At 42.5% G+C, this 19,810-nt stretch overlaps 1 protein-coding gene across 6 annotated transcripts in view; it reads left to right on the forward strand.

Moving 5' to 3' along the window:
* Window positions 1–19,810, forward strand: part of FRYL (FRY like transcription coactivator) — a 286,750-nt gene that overhangs the window by 241,057 nt on the left and 25,883 nt on the right. For all 6 annotated transcript variants that reach the window (XM_053253420.1, XM_053253414.1, XM_053253415.1 and 3 more), the window contains 8 exons: window positions 1,075–1,245; window positions 4,000–4,140; window positions 6,098–6,295; window positions 6,575–6,736; window positions 6,997–7,071; window positions 7,183–7,359; window positions 13,126–13,326; window positions 14,336–14,506. In XM_053253420.1, coding sequence (XP_053109395.1) covers window positions 1,075–1,245; window positions 4,000–4,140; window positions 6,098–6,295; window positions 6,575–6,736; window positions 6,997–7,071; window positions 7,183–7,359; window positions 13,126–13,326; window positions 14,336–14,506 — 1,296 coding nt within the window. The remainder of the gene's footprint in view (window positions 1–1,074; window positions 1,246–3,999; window positions 4,141–6,097; window positions 6,296–6,574; window positions 6,737–6,996; window positions 7,072–7,182; window positions 7,360–13,125; window positions 13,327–14,335; window positions 14,507–19,810) is intronic.

A 19,810-nucleotide genomic window follows, 5' to 3' on the forward strand; every position in this document is an offset into this window, starting at 1 on the left:
AGGCATTCAAAAATAGACATTTACCTTCCCTAGTCAGAGCAGATATGGAAATTTAATTAAATATTTTTTTAAATAACGTGCCTTTGCTGTGCCAATATATTATGTTCAATATTAAAGTCAGTTCCACAGATTGCCAAGATTATTACGAGTTCTGCAGAATAAGGATTTGCTATGTATTGCATTGGCTCAATGGGCCTGAACGAGTTCAATCAAAAATATTATTTAATAGAGTTATAGTCTTTTCTATATTTTTCTGAAGCCAGATTCTGATTAAAAATGCAAATCTGTGCATGCTTTTGTTGTTATAAAAACTTTTTTGGGGGAAATGTCTGTAATAATTTCCTCATTATAAAATGCATTTTTTTCAGATATAAAAATATGCAAATAGTTCCTTAAATGTTTATTAGTCAAATATCCTGCAAATATTACTAACCAAAAACAATGAGTATTATCAAACAAATAATGACACACAGATTTTTTTCAAAAGTGTTTTCAGATTGAACTGAACTTTAGAGATGCATAGCAATAATAGGCAATATGTTATGCAATAATCCAACAACAGAAGTTCATGAATACCACACCGTTTTGTGGCATAGAGAACATAGCCCAAATGCTGATGTGTGTTTACCCTTTACATGATAGAGGAAAAGCTGTGCTTTCCATCATGTAAGCGTTGTATCAACTTGGTGTTTCATAACAATACCACTCACGCATAGGACTGTTTGTATAATCTCCCTGCTCTCTTTTAGCAAAAGCATTTGCACTGGCATTGGTTTCGAATGCTTGGCTTTTATATTTATATTATATTTTAGAGCAAAGGATGCACTAGGTAAATGCCTACCTGGAGGCTCACTCAACTAGTTTGTTCCACATAACATTAGAGATTTCATTCTTGATATTGCCACACAAACGCTTGATGATGTTCCTGAGATTTCAAGCTATTTCATTGAATATAAGCCTAGAAGTAGCCTTTATGGACCTGGTCCAACCAGGTCATATAACAGCCGTCATAAAGTTCATGAATGTCTTTGATAAGTACTCAGTTAAATATCTTGGCTTTTTGTTGTTTCATAGGTTTGCGCAGAGGAGAAGTCCCCAACTCTTGCCAATTTGGCTCATATGATGAGTTTATACAGTACACACAGTTATTCCAGAGACTGCTCGAACTGGATAAATGTAGTGTGTAGATATTTGCATGACTCCTTCTCAGAAACAACTTTTAATCTTGTAACATACCTTGCAGAGGTAATGAAATAGTCTTAATCATTTTGCTTACTTTTATAGGGGCTCTTTCAATTATGCTATGCTATTTTCCATTAACAAAAAAGGTGAGCATTTCACCATCTTGTGTTTAAATGCTGTGAAATGAGATTGGGGTAAAGGATTTTCTCCTAGTGCAAGAAAAAGACCTCCACTTGTGATGCTGATTTGAAGTGCCCTGAAATACAGGTGAAACTCGAAAAATTAGAATATCGTGCAAAAGTTCATTAATTTCAGTAATGCAAATTAAAAGGTGAAACTGATATATGAGATAGACGCATTACATGCAAAGCGAGATAAGTCAAGCCTTAATTTGTTATAATTGTGATGATCATGGCGTACAGCTCATGAGAACCCCAAATCCACAATCCCAGAAAATTAGAATATTGTGAAAAGGTTCAACAGTCTAGGCTCCAGGTGTCCCACTCCAATCAGCTAATCAATCCATAACACCTGCAAAGGGTTCCTGAGCCTTTAAATGGTCTCTCAGTCTGGTTCATTAGGAATCACAATCATGGGAAAGACTGCTGACTTGACAGTTGTTCAGAAAACCATCATTGACACCCTCCATAAGGAGGGAAAGCCTCAAAAGGTAATTGCAAAAGAAGTTGGATGTTCCCAAAGTGCTGTATCAAAGCACATTAATAGAAAGTTATGTGGAAGGGAAAAGTGTGGAAGAAAAAGGTGCTCAAGCAGCAGGGATGACTGCAGCCCTAAAAGTTAAGGAAGTTTAGCGAGCGGGCGGCGGGAGAACTCCCTGCCGTCCGCTTGCCTTGCCGGCTGGGCTGCAACTGGCTTCTAGGAAGCCTTTTGCGCAGGCGCGTGAAAGGCTTCCTAGAAGCCAGTTGCAGCCCAGCCGGCAAGGGGGAAGGGGACGGCAGGGAGTTCTCCTGCCGTCCTCTTAAATGGGGCTAGATTTGGAAACAAGGGGGCGGCGGGGGACCTCTGGGGAGCTTCAGGGGGCGGCCGCCAGCCGAGGGGGACTGAGCTTGAAGGGGGCGGCAGGGACTGGGAGCGATCCTGCCGCCCCGATTATGGCTACGAAAAGCGGGAGCCCGCACCGAGGGAGATTGAAGCGGGCGGCACCCTGCCGCCCGATTACTACAAGGAATACAGTACAGTACAGTGCCTTACTTTCATGGAAGGGGTGAGTAAAGCCCCCCCTTTTTAAGTGGAACCCCCCACCCCAGTGCCGTTTGGATGTCGAAAAATTCGTAAGCGTGTGGCACTTTTTTCCGTTCGTAAGTCGAAAATTTCGGATGTCGAGTAGTTCGTAAGTCGAGGGACCACTGTACATTTCTCCGCATTGTTGGTGCCAACGTGCACTACAACAGCTGTCTCCTCCCCAGCACTGCCTTACAGCCTATCTAAATGCTGCGTGATGTCCGCAGCCTTCGCACCAGGCAGGAAAGTCACCGTACGGGCAACACACTGGTCACAAACCCATCTCTCTATACCACTAATGATCAAATCGCCCACTACAAGGAGGCCCCCATCCCCGGAGGAGTATCCTATGTGTGAGAGGAAATGGGCTCATCATCCACGGTAGGGGTCCTTTCTAATGGAGCATTTCCCTCTTCCTCAGACTGATGTCCTCCTTCCCCAAGACCTTTGTGCTCCCTGACAGCAGAGGAGCTATCAGCCCTGGAGTGGGATGCCTCTACCATGTCCCTGAAGGCCCCATCTTTTAACACCCTCGCGCCTTATGGGATGGTATTTGCGGAACCGATACTGTACAGCTCCTGTCTGCTATTCCCCAGGCGTCATTTTAAAAGCTGCCTTTCTGTTTCTCTGAGCTTCTCCCAATCTGCCACCTTGGTCTCGAGGGAATGAACTTGTTCCCTGAGAGCCAGGAGCTCCTTGCACTGAGCACACACCCATGACTTCTGCCCATGGAGCAAATAGTCATACATGCGACACTCTGTGCAATACACTGCGAAGTGCCCCATCTCCTGCTGGCTTTCTATCTTCATAACTGGTTTTGTTGGCTGTTCACAGAATTTGGAGATAGTTTATTAGCAAGTTAGGTCTTAGCTGTATTGGTGCTGTTTAAATGTCCAAACTTAAATGTCCAATCAAGAATATGTAGGAGGGAGTAGTACTTACCTTCTCTTCCCACTGGGCTCCTTGTGATCAAGCGGACTTGTTTCGGGCTCCCCCACACACTTCCCACTAAACTCCCACAAAACCCAGATGCCTTGTTTGCTATCCGTGTTGTCTATGCTCTCGGGCTTTCACCCTTGTTTTCAAGACCAGCAGACAAACTGACTGTGCTCAGGAATATGACCCCTCCCACAAGCTGAGGCAAGCCCTCCCCTGGAGTGAATCTCCAGCTCAGGCTACTCTTCAGTCAAAGACACAAACACTTCTCCCCAGCCAGAAAATAAACCCTAGGAAAATCTCCAGCCCTAACAGACATAGTTTCTCCTTTTCCTCTTGTTTTCTTGGTGATTTGTTTATTTTGGAGATCATCAGAAGCACACAGACCTCACTTTGTGAGAAGTCTTTTATTTTCTACTTCAAGTATCATGCTACACGCAATGAGTCAGAAAAGTTTTAACAATATTGAGGATGCATTTTTCAGCTGCATTTTGTTTCTAACATCAGAACCATTTTTGGATTTCCCCCCACAATTAAACTTAATTCCTGATTTCCATTACAGTGTGACAAAGCTATTTGGTATTTAAGGCTAATTTGGAGCTAACAGATTTAATTTGTTTGTATACATCTTGTTTTTAGCTGTTGGAGAAAGGGTTACCCAGCATGCAGCAATCCTTACTGCAGATCATTTATAGTCTTTTGAGTCATATTGACCTATCTGCAGCACCTGTGAAGCAGTTCAACCTGGAAATCATAAAGATCATTGGTAAATATGTTCAGGTGGGTATGCTGAAGAAGTATATAACTTGAACATTTTGTGTAACTGTATATTTTCACTGAGAGAAGTATAACAACATGTGTGCTTTCCCAAACTAACAATGCTAAGTAGAATTTTATGTATCTGTGTCATAAATAGTGGGGGATCCAGTTTTATTCTATTCATATTGTGTATTTTATTGATGCTAACTTTCACACTTCTCACATAGTAATATTCTATTTATACTTTGATAATATTGGAGATAGTAGAGATATATGCATTGGTGCAGCCTTGCTCTGTAAAGTTGTTCAGCTGTAATAAACAAAACAGAGCTTTTGAAAAGAAATGTGCCATAAACCCAACTTTTGCATATACCCCTCCCCAAGAGACTTCATGGTTTATACCATGCTTGAATTCTGCTGTTTGTCATATAGATATAGACACATACAGCTGGACGTCTTGTGATTAAACTGGAGTGTATTGCTTTATATGATAGCACACACACACACACACAAATTGTGCCCCTGGTAACTCACTCATTGTTTAAGATTTAGGAGCTTGACATTCAGCATAGTTCATTGAAAGAATAACCCCTGGAAGATATTTAGGTTTTTTGCAGAAGGTTTTTCAGAATGCCAGGAGCACACAATTATTTCAGATTACCAAGTGCTGGTATTATTCTGTCTTTGAGCTATAGTACAACAAAATGGCTTAGTCATAATTAACCAGAAAAAGATGTCAGTGTCTATCTCAGTACATTTTTGCAGTTGATAGATATGCACTTAAGTTATTGTATTGTTGTCAAGAGACATTAAGCCAAGTAGATGATCAATGTAGCCAGAGTTCGCATAGCCTACCATCTGTTCTGCGCACCTCTGACCTTTCTTATGTAAGCCTGGGAGTCTTGCTTCAATGGCTATATTTTTAATCAATATCTTAGCCACATAAAAGATTACTAATCTGCATATTGGCAATAGTAAAGTGAAAGTTGAATAAATATAGTTAGAATGCCAGTGTGCCATCTGTTCTTGCTAACAAAAAGGGGAAAGAAACACTTCTTTTATGGCAGTGATTAAAGAACACTGAAGAATATTTTAGTATCATAGGTTAATAATGCTCTACTCATCTCAGGGTGTACATCTCAGAGAGAGATTGTGACAAAGGTATATTTTCTTATTATTTTTGTGACCGTACAAGCATGCTGTGATAAAAGGATCTAGTTAATTATCACCATTTTGTATCTGAAGTTGAAGTCCTTGCAATCAAGTAGAATTCTAAAATCCTCCAACGACCTAAAAACAAGTCCTGCTGTGGGGTTCTCCCCCGCCCCCCTGCATTCATTTTCTGTTTCCCTTGCTGCCTGATTTTTGCTTGTTTTCCCTCTTGTCACTGACCTCGCAGTTGGCTATATTCACTGTTTTGAAGCTTGTCACAATGAAATTAAGGAGAATGCACTTAGCCCAGGCTCATCCTGTTGTGCTCTCCTCTTGTCCTGATTATGCCTAGAGAAGTTTGATCCCACATGGAACTATTATACTTCTTTTGAAAACACACTAGGAAAACTGAAGCAGCAATCTTGGCAAAAAACAAAACAATTTATTTCAGATGTCATATTGTGAGCTCTTGCTGTCATAGATTTAAATACTGTGGCATGCATAACAGTGTTTTTGCCAACATTTCTGGCAATAGATTTCTAGCAAACTTCCATGCATTAAGAATCTCAAACTCACATTTTTGATATGTGGCAAGGTCTTTTGATGTTCACAAAAAAGATCTATTTTAACTTTATTATTCAAGATTTAATAAAGTCTGTTTTTCTCCAAAACTACTAACAGCTAATGTAGTTCAGATTCATATTTTCATATTCATATTCAAATTCAGATCCATATTTTTAAATAATGTTGATGTTAACCAGTTCCTTTGCATTCTGTTTTTACTGCTGATTGATAGTATGTATGCCCTTCTTTCCCCCACTGTTAGAGTCCGTACTGGAAGGAAGCCCTTAATATTTTGAAACTGGTGGTGTCTCGATCTGCAAGTCTTGTTGTACCTAATGATATTCCAAAGTCTTATGGTGGTGATATAAATTCTCCTGAAATTTCATTCACAAAAATTTTTAATAATGTATCCAAAGAACTACCAGGAAAAACCTTAGATTTTCATTTTGACATATCAGAGGTAAGGATATCTTAACTGAAGTGTAAGACTTTCTTTGCTTAAATCTCTAAGCTGGAATTTATTTTGAAAAAGCAAGAGAAATATGATGTAACTCAATGCTTGAATAGTTTAGTTAGCTGAAATAAGTAAGCCTAAATCTAAATTATTACTCATAGACAATGATGTACTTATGCTGTATTGTTTCTTCTCAAAGAGTTACTCTAGATGTATCCAAAGGTTTGGGCATGTTCCGTGGGACAAGTGTAGAATTTGAACTATAAACATTACTTTCTTTTGTAGACACCAATTATTGGGAACAAGTATGGTGATCAGCACAGTGCAGCAGGCAGAAATGGAAAGCCAAAAGTCATTGCTGTTACTAGGAGTACTTCTTCTACTTCTTCAGGATCCAATTCCAATGCCTTGGTGCCTGTCAGCTGGAAGAGGCCACAGTTATCTCAAGTGCGTTACCTGAAAGTAACATTTCATTATATGTGTCTTTTTAAAATGTGAAAAGCATTTTGTAGCAAAAGTAACATGCATTTATAATACTAAATATGGCTTAAATATAGAACTTTGAGGACTTTTCTGTAAAAAGCAGCATAGAAGTTGGGGAAAATAAATATTGGGAAATATTAACTATTTAACAAAATCAAAGAGGCATTATGGTCAAATGCATGATATCTCTCATGAATGTTTTTGTCTGGGGTTGTGTTTTCCAGCGAAGAACCAGAGAGAAGCTAATGAATGTACTTTCTCTGTGTGGTCCAGAATCGGGTCTTCCCAAGAATCCCTCTGTAAGTAGTTTCAGAAAGAAAATGAAGCTTTTATTTTACCTCATAATATTCCAAGAGAGATCTGGATCTGTTTAAAATCATGCTTACCCCTATTATTGACCTTTTTTCTAGGTTGTGTTTTCCTCTAATGAAGACCTAGAAGTTGGCGACCAGCAAACTAGTCTTATTTCTGCAACAGAGGAAGTAATTCAGGAGGAAGAAGTGGCTGTGGAAGATAACACCAGTGAACAACAGTTTGGAGTGTTTAAAGACTTTGACTTTTTAGATGTTGAGTTGGAAGATGCAGAGGTAGGTCCCTATGAGGGCAGTTCTAATTTTAGACTTTTCCACAAGGCTATCCTTCAAGCGAGAAAAAGGTTTTTGAAACTTACTCATTTCCTTTTGATGGAAACTATTAAAGTGATAATCAAAGACTTGAGTAGATTCACCAAATGCAGCTTCATAGCTGGTTTGAGATGTCCTTCTTTGAAGAGCAGTTAATTCCAGATAGTGCTTTTTGGCATACCTCAAAGTGTATGCTGTGCACTATGACTTTTTTTTTTTAATGCATGGAAAGAAAGAAATGAGTTGCTATTCTTTTAAAAAGTCTATCGAAGATACTAGTGTGGGAATATGAATAGAATTTATTGGACCAGTATTTGTCAGTTTCATACTGGATCTTCATGTTAAAGAACATAATAACTAACAGCTGGGGGGAAATCTGCAAGTGTGGACATCATTTTCCCCATGCAACTGTACATAGAGCATGGAGTATAGCCTTTGTTATTAGAGTTACCATCAAAGCCTGAGCAATAACCAAGTACTGAACAAACACTAAACAATGTGCCAGCGTGGTGTAGTGGTTAGAGTGCTGGACTAGGACCGGGCAGACCTGAGTTCAAATCCCCATTCAGTCATGAAACTAGCTGGGTGACTCTGGGCCAGTCATTTCTCTCTCAGCCTAACCTACTTCACAGGGTTGTTGTGAAAGAGAAACTCAAGTATGTAGTACACCGCTCTGGGCTCCTTGGAGGAAGAGCAGGATATAAATTTAAAAAATAATAATAATAATAAAAAGCGTGGTTTCTCATACTATTCTGTAATATTATCTTAGCACAAAGTTTATGTTGGAATTGCTTTTGATCTTTAGCCATGCACATTGTATCTGGTTTCATGGTTCATTTGTCATCTTTATCTACATTTTTTCTCTTGAAGTAATCAAATGTAATTGTTCTGGTATACAAGATATAATTGCAGTGCATGGAAAACATGAACATGGAATCAGTGCCATACTATGTCACTCTTCTTCAAAAGTTTAAATAATTGGACCAGCAGTAGAGAAGTAGGAAAGAGGAACCATTTTTTCTTCATAAATACATCTTACTTTGCATAACATGTCTGTTACGAGTTAGTATTAAAATATTCTGGGTGTCCTGAGAGATTGAAGACAAAGTTTTCCTTATTATATAATTGAAAAAAATAGAAATTTTGCTTGAAGAAAAATAAAAAGTCTACGGCCTCTACATCATGAAAGATGACCAGAATTAATATATTTGCTTATTTTTATATACATTCTATGTCTATGAGTCATGGAGTGAAGCAAACAGCTTTGCAGGGGATCTAGACCAAATTGACAGTATCCATGTCTTTGCTGAAAGTGGATGTGTATAAATCCATTCTTTGTTACATTTTTAGCCAAGGAAGTTAAGAGTTTGGAGTCCTGCCATAATCTAGACAAAACAGCCATAAGCCAGAAGTCTATGAGCATTCCAGTATGTGCCCACATCTTCCACACAAGTGTACTTGCCTATTTATTTCAAGATTAGGATTAGCTTCACACTCATGAATGGAATGCAGGCATTAAGTTAACTCAACACTGAAATTGTTTTGTGGTTTCTCAGTTTCATGGGAGTTGTATGCACACATCAGAGCCCTACTGAATTAATGACCAAAAGTTTGGATACTAGTTTAAACTATCATTATGACTGGATCCACTAACAGAGATCTGGCTGACGAGGACTAGAGATAAGGCCTTTTCGGTTGTGGCCTCTCAGCTTTGGAACACCCTCCTTGAAAAGCTTCGCCATGCTCCCTCTCTCAGTGGTTTTTTGTTTTTTTTTTAATTGAAAACACATCTTTTTAATGTTTCATCTCTGTTTATATTTGGTAGGTTTTTTAGTTGTTATAGTTCTCAGTTTTTAGCTTTTATAATAACATTTAATTTGAAACTTTTAAAAATTGTAATTTTAAATGTGGTTTTAGCTGGTCTTCTAACTTTGGTTAACTTTGTTAGCCTTATTTTACATTTTATTAATGTTGTGAGCTGTCCTGAGCCGTAGTGTGCTGGGGGGGCGGGGTATAAATATTTTAAATACATTGTATAGCTGCATTATATTACTATCAACTCTTAAAGGGAAACTGAAGAGAAATTAGCTTAGATTTGAAAGTTTTTTTAAAAAAAACAAAAAACTGAAAGTGTTTTTCCTGCTTTTAAACAAGCTGTGTAAATATGAAACCATGGCAAACATGCAGATTACATATATTTTTAGTTGCTACTTGCCAACCCGCACAGAGCATCTGTACAGTCTTTGGGGCTGGCTGTTCCACCCTCCCTCCTGGCCCACTCTCCCTCCCCTTCTCTCCCTCCCTTCTGCCCCATGCTATCTTGCCCTCCCCCACGCTCTCCTCCCCCTGCATTTTATTTTGCTTTACCAGGCAGTGGGCGGCCAAAAGGGGCCCCACCACCGCTGTTCCTCCTCCCGGGCGGCGAACAGAGAAGTTCCGCTGCCTGGTTCCCTCCCACCCCAGCCTCCCACGGCTATCTGAGAGCCACCTCCGCAGCCGAGCCCAGCGCCTCCGTAGTCTGGCCCGCCGCCACCTCGCCTCCGCAGCTGGGCCTGCCGCCAGACCAAGTGCCGCCTCCGCAGCCCACCGGGCCTGCTGCCGACGCTTGCCAGAGAGGTGGATGGCCCCCTCCCCCACCTTCTGTTCCCATTTCCAGGCGGGCGCAGGCCCAAGCTGCCGGGCCAAGTGCCGTGGCCGGGCCCGCTGCTGCCGCCGCCCGGCCATCCAATTCTCCTGGGTGCGCCAGCCAATCAGGCGCCTCGCCACCCAGCCAATCAGCTGGGCCGCCGGGACGCACATTCCATGACACACCCAAGAGAAATATATATATAGATGGAAGATAGTTGCCTTATTTTTCATAAATATACTTGATCCAAATTCAGAGCTGATTAGATATGCAATATGTAGTAGTAGTTGTTGTTATTATTATTATTATTCGATTTCTGTACCGCCCTTCCAAAAATGGCTCAGGGCGGTTTACAAAGAGAAATAACAAATAAGATGGCTCCCTGTCCCCAAAGGGCTCACATTCTAAAAAGAAACATAAGACTCACACCAGCAACAGTCACTGGAAGTACTGTGCTGGGGGTAGATAGGGCCAGTTACTCTCCCCCTGCTAAATAAAGAGAATCACCATGGTAAAAGATGCCTCTTTGCCCAGTTAGCAGGGGTATATGTAGTGACAGTTGGAAGATGATGAAGACCATTAGTTAAGAAAACATATTTTTCAAACGGTGGGAAGGAACTTGGGCACTGGAGAACCTCAGAGAGGCATGACGGGTCACCAGCTTGGCCATCAGTGGCTGACTAATTGCTGTATGTCTGTTAAGGGGTATCCCAACCTTTCCAGCTGGAGAGCAACAGGGAGAGAACATCATGTCCTGCCCATGTCCAAGTGTTTGTTTCTGCCTCTACTCTGTGTGCTTGCTTGTCCTCTGGCCCCAGACCATGGATCAAATAGTGATAGACCAGTGGAGATCCATTCTGAGGTAGTCCTGTCTGAGGCAGTCCTGAGGCAGTTCCTGTTGCAGCACTGGATAAATGACTTTGACACTAAAATTAACCACCACTATATTTAGAGGGCAAGCCACCTAATGGCACAGCGGAGAAATGACTTGACTAGCAAGCCAGAGGTTGCTGGTTCGAATCCCCACTGGTATGTTTCCAGTCTATGGGAAACACCTGTATCGGGCAGCAGAGATATAGGAAGATGCTGAAAGGCATCATCTCAGACTGCGTGGAAGGAGGCAATGGTAAACTCCCCCTATATTCTACCAAAGACAACCACAGGGCGCCAGAAGTAGGGATGTGCACAAACCGGTTCGCAGGCCATGTTGGAGGCCTGTGAACTAGTTCACTGGTCCGGTGGTGCAATGGACCTTTGCCGGGGTGTGTGTGTGTTGCTTTAAGGGCGTGGGGGGGGTTGTACTTACCCCTCCCACCGCTTTCCCCCCTCCAGCTCTCCAGTTTTCAGCAAAATCTTCGGGGCAACAGTTGTCCTCCCTGCCGCCCCTGCCCCCTTGTTGTTGGCAAAATGCGGAAGTAACACGCGCACATGTGCCCGCAGCCGTGCGCATCACACACGTCATTGTGCGTGAGTGCCGGAGGGGGGAAGCAGCAGAAAGGGTAAGTACAACACACACCCCGCCGCCGCCCTTAAAGCAACACACACACACCAGCGTCAGACTGCGCCTCCACGGTCCATGCACATCACTAGCCAGAAGTCGACATCAACTTGACGGTGCAACTTTATATTTAGAGGGCAGGACTGAATTTAAAAATATATTGACTAGGCATTTACATAGGGCCTCAAACTTTCAGGGACCTCAAAATCATTGAAAGGTGGAGGGAAACACTATGTTGAGTTATTTCAGATTGAGCAATTGATAACAGATCTCTAGATATTCAGAGATCCCTGCCTTTCCATTTAAAAGGGATTTGGGGTGCACGACAACTGAAGTACACGCCCAGGTTGGCATCAGAACGTAGCATCCTAGGGAAATGCTCAGGACACACTGCCCTAGAAGGGCCCAGTGCCACTGATGCTGTGACCCTCCCCTTCCTTCCCCTGGCTCATATATATATATATAGAGAGAGAGAGGTATACTTACAAATGTTTAAATGGCATTTGTTCCTATCTGCCAGGTGCTTTTTCTATTTCTTTTTTTTAACCTTCTCTTCCTCCTCCCCGCTACCTGTCACAGTTGCCACTGTCATCCTCTGGCCTCTCCTCTCACAGCCCACTTGGAGGAGATGGTGGCAGCAGCAAAAGCGCTGGGCAGTTAAAAAGCACATATTTCAGCTCCCCGGCACCTCTTGCCATCAGCTCCTCCTCTTGCTGCAGTGACAGGCTGTGAGAGGAGAAGACAAGATGGGAGCAAGTCAACTAAAGTACCCAAATTCAGGAATACAGAAATGAATCTTTTGAGTACTTGCCTAAATATGAGTAATCATAAAACTGTCTAGCAAAAACAATTATGCTTTCCTGCACTGTGTGAATACAATTACACCTTGTATATTTTGTCAAATATATGTAGATAAAGTCAATTTAAGATTCCATGTGTTACTTTCAAACAATTTATATAATGACTTGTTTTAATATATGTTACACTGAAAAAATGTGCCATGGCCATCTTGTTTTAAGTGTTTGTCTCATAATGTGTTTGGATTTTTTTTTCCCCTACCAATTTTACTAAACCATAGAGAAATTTAGATTTTTGGCAAAAGCTTTTCCAGAGCTTGAATCAGTCTTCTGCTGTTGGCAAGCATACATAATAGAAAATGTCCCCATTATAAAGTATCTTTAAGTGTTTGTCCTCGTTCTAATTATGTGTGTTTTTCTTTTTGCAAACCAGGAGCTGCAGGTAAGTTGCAGCCTGGTGCAGTGGCTTGTTTGATCTGTTGTCATCTGTGCTGTATTTGTCTGTCTGTGCTTGTAGTCAGATATCTCATAATGCTAAGAATATATGGTTATAAACAAGATCTTAGCCATTTAATACAGTGAGCAAGTTCCAAACTTTGGAAAGGGAACATTAAGGAAATTGTGTTTGCCATGTATTTTTAAACCTTTTGCATACCAACATTAATTGAATTTAAATATCCAGTTAACTTGAAGGGCTGATTGAAACTCTGCTTACAATGAATTCAGCATTTGTGTGGCTTTGTGTTGCTGTGTTCATTTCAGCTGTGTATGTATTTTTGAGAGCTTTAGAACAAACTTCTTTATTGCAGGGTGAAAGCATGGACAATTTCAACTGGGGAGTCCGTAGGCGCTCCCTAGACAGTATTGACAAGGGAGATACACCATCACTCCAAGAATATCAATATTCTGGTAGCACTCCCAGCTTGAACTTGACCAATCAGGAAGATACTGATGAATCTTCAGAAGAAGAGGCCCTGACTGCAAGTCAGATACTATCACGATCGCAGATGGTAAAACATTCATTGTTCTTGGATAAAAATTAGGTTCCTCTTTGTTGTAACCTTCCCTTAAATCCTGCTCTGCATTAAAACTGGGAATGGCCTACAAATAAAATATAAACACAAAATGTACAGTAAAACATTATCATAAAAAACAGGTTAAATACAATAGACAAAAAACAGAAAGCCAGTTAAAAACATAGGTAGCAGGAAATATAATATAATGGGAGAAATTTTAAAATTTCATTTTAAATGGTGAGTGAAAGAATTAAATAATTGTGGGACCATCGTTGAGAAGGCTATGTCCCTGTTACCCACCAAACCAATCTTAGTTAATGACAGGCCAGAGAGCAGGACCTTGGTGCCAGATCTCAGTGGCTGGGCAGGCTGATCTGAGAGTAGATGTTTAGGAACATAGGAAACTGCCATATACTGAGTCAGACCACTGGTCTATCTAGATCAGTATCATCTACACAGACTGGCAGCGGCTTCTCCAAAGTTGCAGGCAGGAGTCTCTCTCAGCCCTATCTTGGAGAAGCCAGGGAGGGAACTTGAAACCTTCTGCTCTTCCCAGAGCGACTCCATCCCCTGAGGGGAATATCTTGCAGTGCTCACACATCAAGTCTCCCATTCAGATGCAACCAGGGCAGACCCTGCTTAGCTATGGGAACAAGTCATGCTTGCTACCACAAGACCAGCTCTCCTCTCATATTTGTTAAGGTAGCTTGATCCCAGCTCACAAAGGTTGGAGCCAGCAGTTTAAATTGGTCCTGGAAGCGAATTGGCAGCTAGTGGAATTTGGCCCAAGGCAAATAGATGTAAGTGTGCCTAGAGAAGTTGAAACCAGTGCACCAGCCAAAGCTGGTAAAACTGGCCACAGCAATCTCCTGGGCCACCATGACGTAGATGGACCAATGGTCTGAATCAGTAGAAGACAGATTTATATGTTTGCATTTTCCTCTAAAAGATATAGTTCATTTCTTGATATTTCTTGAAACTGCATTTGTTTTTCTCTCTTTAGCTGAACAGTGACTCAGCTGTTGATGACACAGTGCTAGATCATGCAGGGTCATTGCTGCAATCTCAAGACTCCACTAGCAGTGTGGGAACAGAAGAGGTCCTTCAAATCAGATCTGAGACTCCAAGTTTGGAGGTTTCACCTATAGATAATGCTAGCAACCAGCTGCCTGAGGTGGGGAGAAATGCGGGCTGGTGCATGGCTGATTTGGGCTCTTTCTAGCATTGTATAGTAGCTTCTTACTTCCTTTCCAGAAGAATTTTCATCTGTTATACTGATCATGTAATTTACCTTTAGTATTTCTAACCTGTGATGGTGGCATAAAAGGATGCAAATGTTTTCTTGAAACTTATTTTCTTCAAGGACTGCAAATATTCACCACAGGTTAAAAATATTTTTAAGTGCTAATAATGAATGTTTTGTGGTGCAAAATGATGGCAAGATGGTTTTCTGGGTACAGTAATTACTTCTTGTGGTATTTCCCTGCCAATATATCTTTGCCTCCCCCCATTTTTTGCTTTTTGCCTTTGCATTTATGATTGGTGCTTTGATTGGTATTTGAACCTCAGGCCAGCTGTGTTAGCAACTGGTTGATTCAGCCAGTCCTTTTAAACAGAATCTCTACATCTTACTGGCATTTTTAAAAAGAAAAAAGAAAGAAATGCCTATGTGGAGTAAGCCAGATTTTCAGCCAGTAGCAGATAAGAAATCAGTGAGTATTTTAAGTGCACATTTCCTATTGTAGACCGAAATGCCTGCTTAATAACTGTAAAGATAACAGCAGTTAATCTGAGTTGCAATCTTTACCAGAAGAGAAAAATTTAATGTGACCTTTGTGGATGAATAGAATAGTGAACTCCATTTTTCATTCTGCTGTTGCCATGCACTTTCAAGGAGCTCCCCCCCACCCCCGCACTTTCTCCCAGCCTGGCAAACAGACCAGGTGGGGATATGAGTGGCGGTGGCAGCAGCAAGTGGAGTATAATGCAGGTGGCAACACAGCAGTAGTGCAAAACGCAGGCAAGTAAATGTATGAAAAGACTGAAACTCTGCTGGGTGTTTCCAAGCTTTCAGAGACATTTAGTCATACTACTCAAGGTCTTTTTTTCTTCTCATGCTTATGGCTGTGCAATAAGAACCATGGTCTGAAAATTGCCATGCTTTGATACAGGATAAACCAAATTATATATGCACTGTTTGGGAGAAGTACTTGCATCTTTTGAAATGCAGGCTTTGTATGAAACTGAAAGTCAGCAGACATTGCTAGCACTTATTTGAGCACAGCAACTGCCATTATCACTAAAGAGATCTATTGTTTCTGCTTGAGAGAGCTTGGCTCTTGTTAATGAGTAGGGATGTGCACAAACATCTGGGGTGGGGTGGGGGAACAGAGACCGGTTGCTTTAATAGGAGGGAGGCATGGCTTGCCTGCCCCGTCGTTCCCCACCGCCCCAGCGTGGTGCTTTCTCTATTAAGCAGCCACAAGCTAGCTGTTCTTACAAGCCATGGCACGTGGAGGCTTCCTGCTTGTGAACAGGAAATTTTCTGTTCCCGGCATCCCACAGGCATCATCATCATGCCAATGGCATTTCCGTGTGCGTGAGCGCCATCAGCAATACTGTTGACCACTCAAGAGGATGCCTGCACACACAGAGATGCCATTTAGCTGATGGTGCCCTTGGGATGCTGGTAACAGAGAACTTCCTGTTCCCAAGCAGGAAGCCCCCGCATGCCATGGGTTGTGAAAACAGACAGCCCGGGGCTGCTTAATAGAGACAGCACCACGCTGGGGCAGCGGCGAACAACAGAGCAGCAATAGGGGGCAGGTAGGACATGCCTCCCTACCATTAAAGCAACCGCTCTCTGCCCTTCACCTCAACCCAAAACGTTTCAGCGGCAGGAACTTAAATTGATCTGGATAGTGGTTCCAGCGACAGTCATAAACATGGGGTTCTGCGCCTGAGCCAGACCTGCTTCGGGTAGTCACCGCTAGCTCTTCACGACGCCTTTAACCACCCCTGCACGAGCCTGCAGTACCCTTAAGCGGCGGTTAGGCGTCTCAATATTCAGTTTCTATCTGACTGCCTTCGCATTCAGTTACTTTGGAAAGCTCTTATCTCCTCAGAAAAAAAATTACAATTAATCTTGACCATCTACTTCAAGCTCACGGAAAGCTCCAGGAACTGTCTCTACAACGCAGTCTAAACTCCTGGAGAAGGCAAAGACGCTCTCGACACTGAAGCCGAGCACTGCCTTTAAGCAGCTGACGACTCAAACCTCTAGCCCATGGCACTGAAAGGGTTCACCACCAGCAGGTGCACCTCTTAAAAAGCATAAGAAGCACCAACACAGAGAAGCCAGTAAATCCACCCCATCTTCAGCGGGGTTGCAGGAGACTCGCCTTCGACATCGAGCAGAGTCACTGTCTCCCGTCCCAATACCGCAACTTTCTCCGTGTTCGGTGTCGACTGCCCAAAGGGAGGGTAGCAGTCATCGAGATCGAGCCGCCACAACAACCCAGTCTATGAAAAAGAAACAACCTTCGACATCAAAGGAGCACTCTTTAACATCGAAGGAACGCGCCTCGACATCGAGGAGCCATGATAGAGAGGTGTCTGCTCTCGAGATTGAAGTAGCTCCATTCGACACCGCTCTCGAGGTTAAAGTAGCACCATTCGATACCAAGAGTGTCGACCCAAATGGAAACTTGGAGACCGAGGGGGTTTTCAGTACCCAACAAGCCACTATAATCATTCAAGATGATCTTAAAGATCCAAGATGAACAGGATCTGGAACACTTTCTTCGCTCAGAAGAAACCACTCCCTCCAATTCGACTTTCCATGGCTTCTTACACCCCGGTCCCGATTATGAGGGTGGTGAAGCAGTGATGAACCCAACAATGTGGGTTTACTGCCCCAAAGTGAATGGGGAAATATCTCTATTGCACTGTCACCTGAAGAATACTCATTGTTTAAACCAGGCCTGCTCAATTTAGGCCCCCCCAGCTGTTTTTGGACTTCAGTTCCCATAATCCCCAACCACAGTGGCCAATAGCCAGGGATTATGGGAATTGTAGGCCAACATCTGCAGGAGGGCCAAAGTTGTGCAGGCCTGGTTTAAACAATGGCAACTACAAAGGCAACAATGCAGCAGTGCAGAAACGCAAGTTAAGCCGGTGAGGGAACCAGTGAACCAATCACGTGATTCCCAGACCCAATGCCAACCTGCAAAGACTGTTGCAGTGCAGGCAGCCGTGCATCTCGGCACAAGAACAGTATCGGTACAGGCAAGCCTCCCACCTCGACCTGCCCTTTTAACCACACACACTACTCAAACAGCATCAAGATGACTGCCTACTCCAAGAGAGCCAGTTGACCATGGAAACACCAGCTCCCCATCTCACTCACCTGGCACCTATCCAGATTCCTCCGCCTCCTCTGAAGAAGACAGCTATGCATCAGATTCTACAAAAAGGGACTCGGAGCTGCCTTTACTAGATCTACCTCTGGAGGTACCTCCTCCCTTGTCAATTTCTCCAAATGAACAATTAATGACTTATCACCAACAAGTGACAGAGATGGCAGAACTTCTGGGTCTGGACCTATGCCTTAAGACCTCAGACTTGGGCGATCCTGTGTATAACTTCATGAGGAAAATACCAGGGCTCCAGCCGGTATATTTTCCAATGTTGCCAGTTATCACAAATGCTGCACAATCAGCTTGGGATATATTGCAAACATCAACGCCAACATCCAAAAAATTAGAGACTCTATACAGGATTCAGGCACAAGACAGTGTTTATCTACATAAACATCTGGCCCCAAATTCCCTAGTGATAGACTGCGCTTCGACTTCAAAGCCAGGGAGACGCCATACCACTCCAGTGGACAAGGAGGGAAGGAAGTTGGATGTTCTTGGGAGGTGCATGTATTCTACTGCTTGCCTCTCTATTAAAATCACCAATTATGTGGCGTGCTTAGCTAAGTACTCACACTGTCTATAGGAAAAGCTTTATGATGAACTCACCCCAGAAGAGTTCAAGCTAAAGTTTGAAGCCACCTTTGAAAATAACTACTACTATGTGCAAACAGCTGGCCAATGCGAAACATCTGGCAGAGTCCGAATCCAGAACACTGACTTCAGCTATCATGCTTTGAAGACATGCATGGCTCCACTCAACATCCTTTCAACAGGAGATGCGTGATTGAATCGAAGCACTGGCTTTTGATTGCAAAGGCCTCTTTGCTGAAACCACAAATGACACAATGGAACAGTGGCGGAAGTCAAAGACAACAGCAAGAACCTTTATGACGCAGAGGTATACTTCCAATAGGTTTCAACCTAATCAAAGGCATCAAAACAACTACCAACGCAATGAGCACAGAGATTATCGGCAGCCATGGAATCGCTACAACAGGAAACCCTATGCTGGCAAGAATAGAGAAGACCAGCAAAATAAAAATAAGCCAGCCCAGCAAAACAAACAACACTTATTATTACTACCTCAACCTACCCAACACCTAGGTGAAGCTCTGACCCAACCAGCGGTCAGCACAGGGCAAAACATCGCCTTGTGGGGAGCCAGTATTACCATCAGACTGGCAAGTCATGCCTTAGCATGGCGCAAGATAACATCGGACAGTTGGGTTTTATGCATTGTCCAAACAGGATATGCCATAGAATTCTTTACTCTGCCAGAGTTTTCTAGTATTAAATATACTCCAGAAACAGAAACACTCAAGAGAGGAGGTCAGAGCCTTATTGGAAAAACGGGCAGTATTGCCAGTCCCTTGGTCAAAGAGCCAATCAGGCTTTTATTCAAGATATTTCCAAATACCCAAGAGGGATGGGGGTATACGGTCGATCATGGACCTCAGGGATTTAAACCAGTATGTCAATGTGAGAAAATTTCATATGATAATATTGCAAGCAATCCTCCCTCTCCTACATGGAGAGGGTTGACTTGCAGCGTTGGCTCTGAAAGATGCCTACTTCCACATCAGCATACAGGCAAGCCACAGGAAGTACTTACACTTTACGCTGGGCACACAGGTTTATGATTACAACGTATTACCCTTTGGACTAGTTACTGCTCCAAGGGTTTTTACTAAATGTATGGCAGTGGTTATTGCTTATTTCAGAGTACAAGGAATATCTATTTTTCCCTGTTTAGACTATTGGCTCATTATGGCGGGGACAAAGAATCAACTGACAGCTCATATCGAAACAATAATATTGCTATTGGAACAACTGGGGATATGTATCAACTGGAAGAAGTCACATATTACTCCAGCCAGGAGACTACCCTACATAGGCACAATTCGGGACATAACGGTGCAAAGAGCATTTCTGCCCTTGGAAAGGTACCAGTGCATCAGCAGTATGGTACGCCAAATTCAAGCTACTCCACAACAGAAGGCCAAATTTATCCAAGTTCTGCTTGGACTGATGGCGTCTTGCACAATAACAGTCCGGTA

Source organism: Hemicordylus capensis, chromosome 5 (assembly GCF_027244095.1).
Source record: "Hemicordylus capensis ecotype Gifberg chromosome 5, rHemCap1.1.pri, whole genome shotgun sequence".
Lineage (NCBI taxonomy): Eukaryota > Metazoa > Chordata > Lepidosauria > Squamata > Cordylidae > Hemicordylus > Hemicordylus capensis.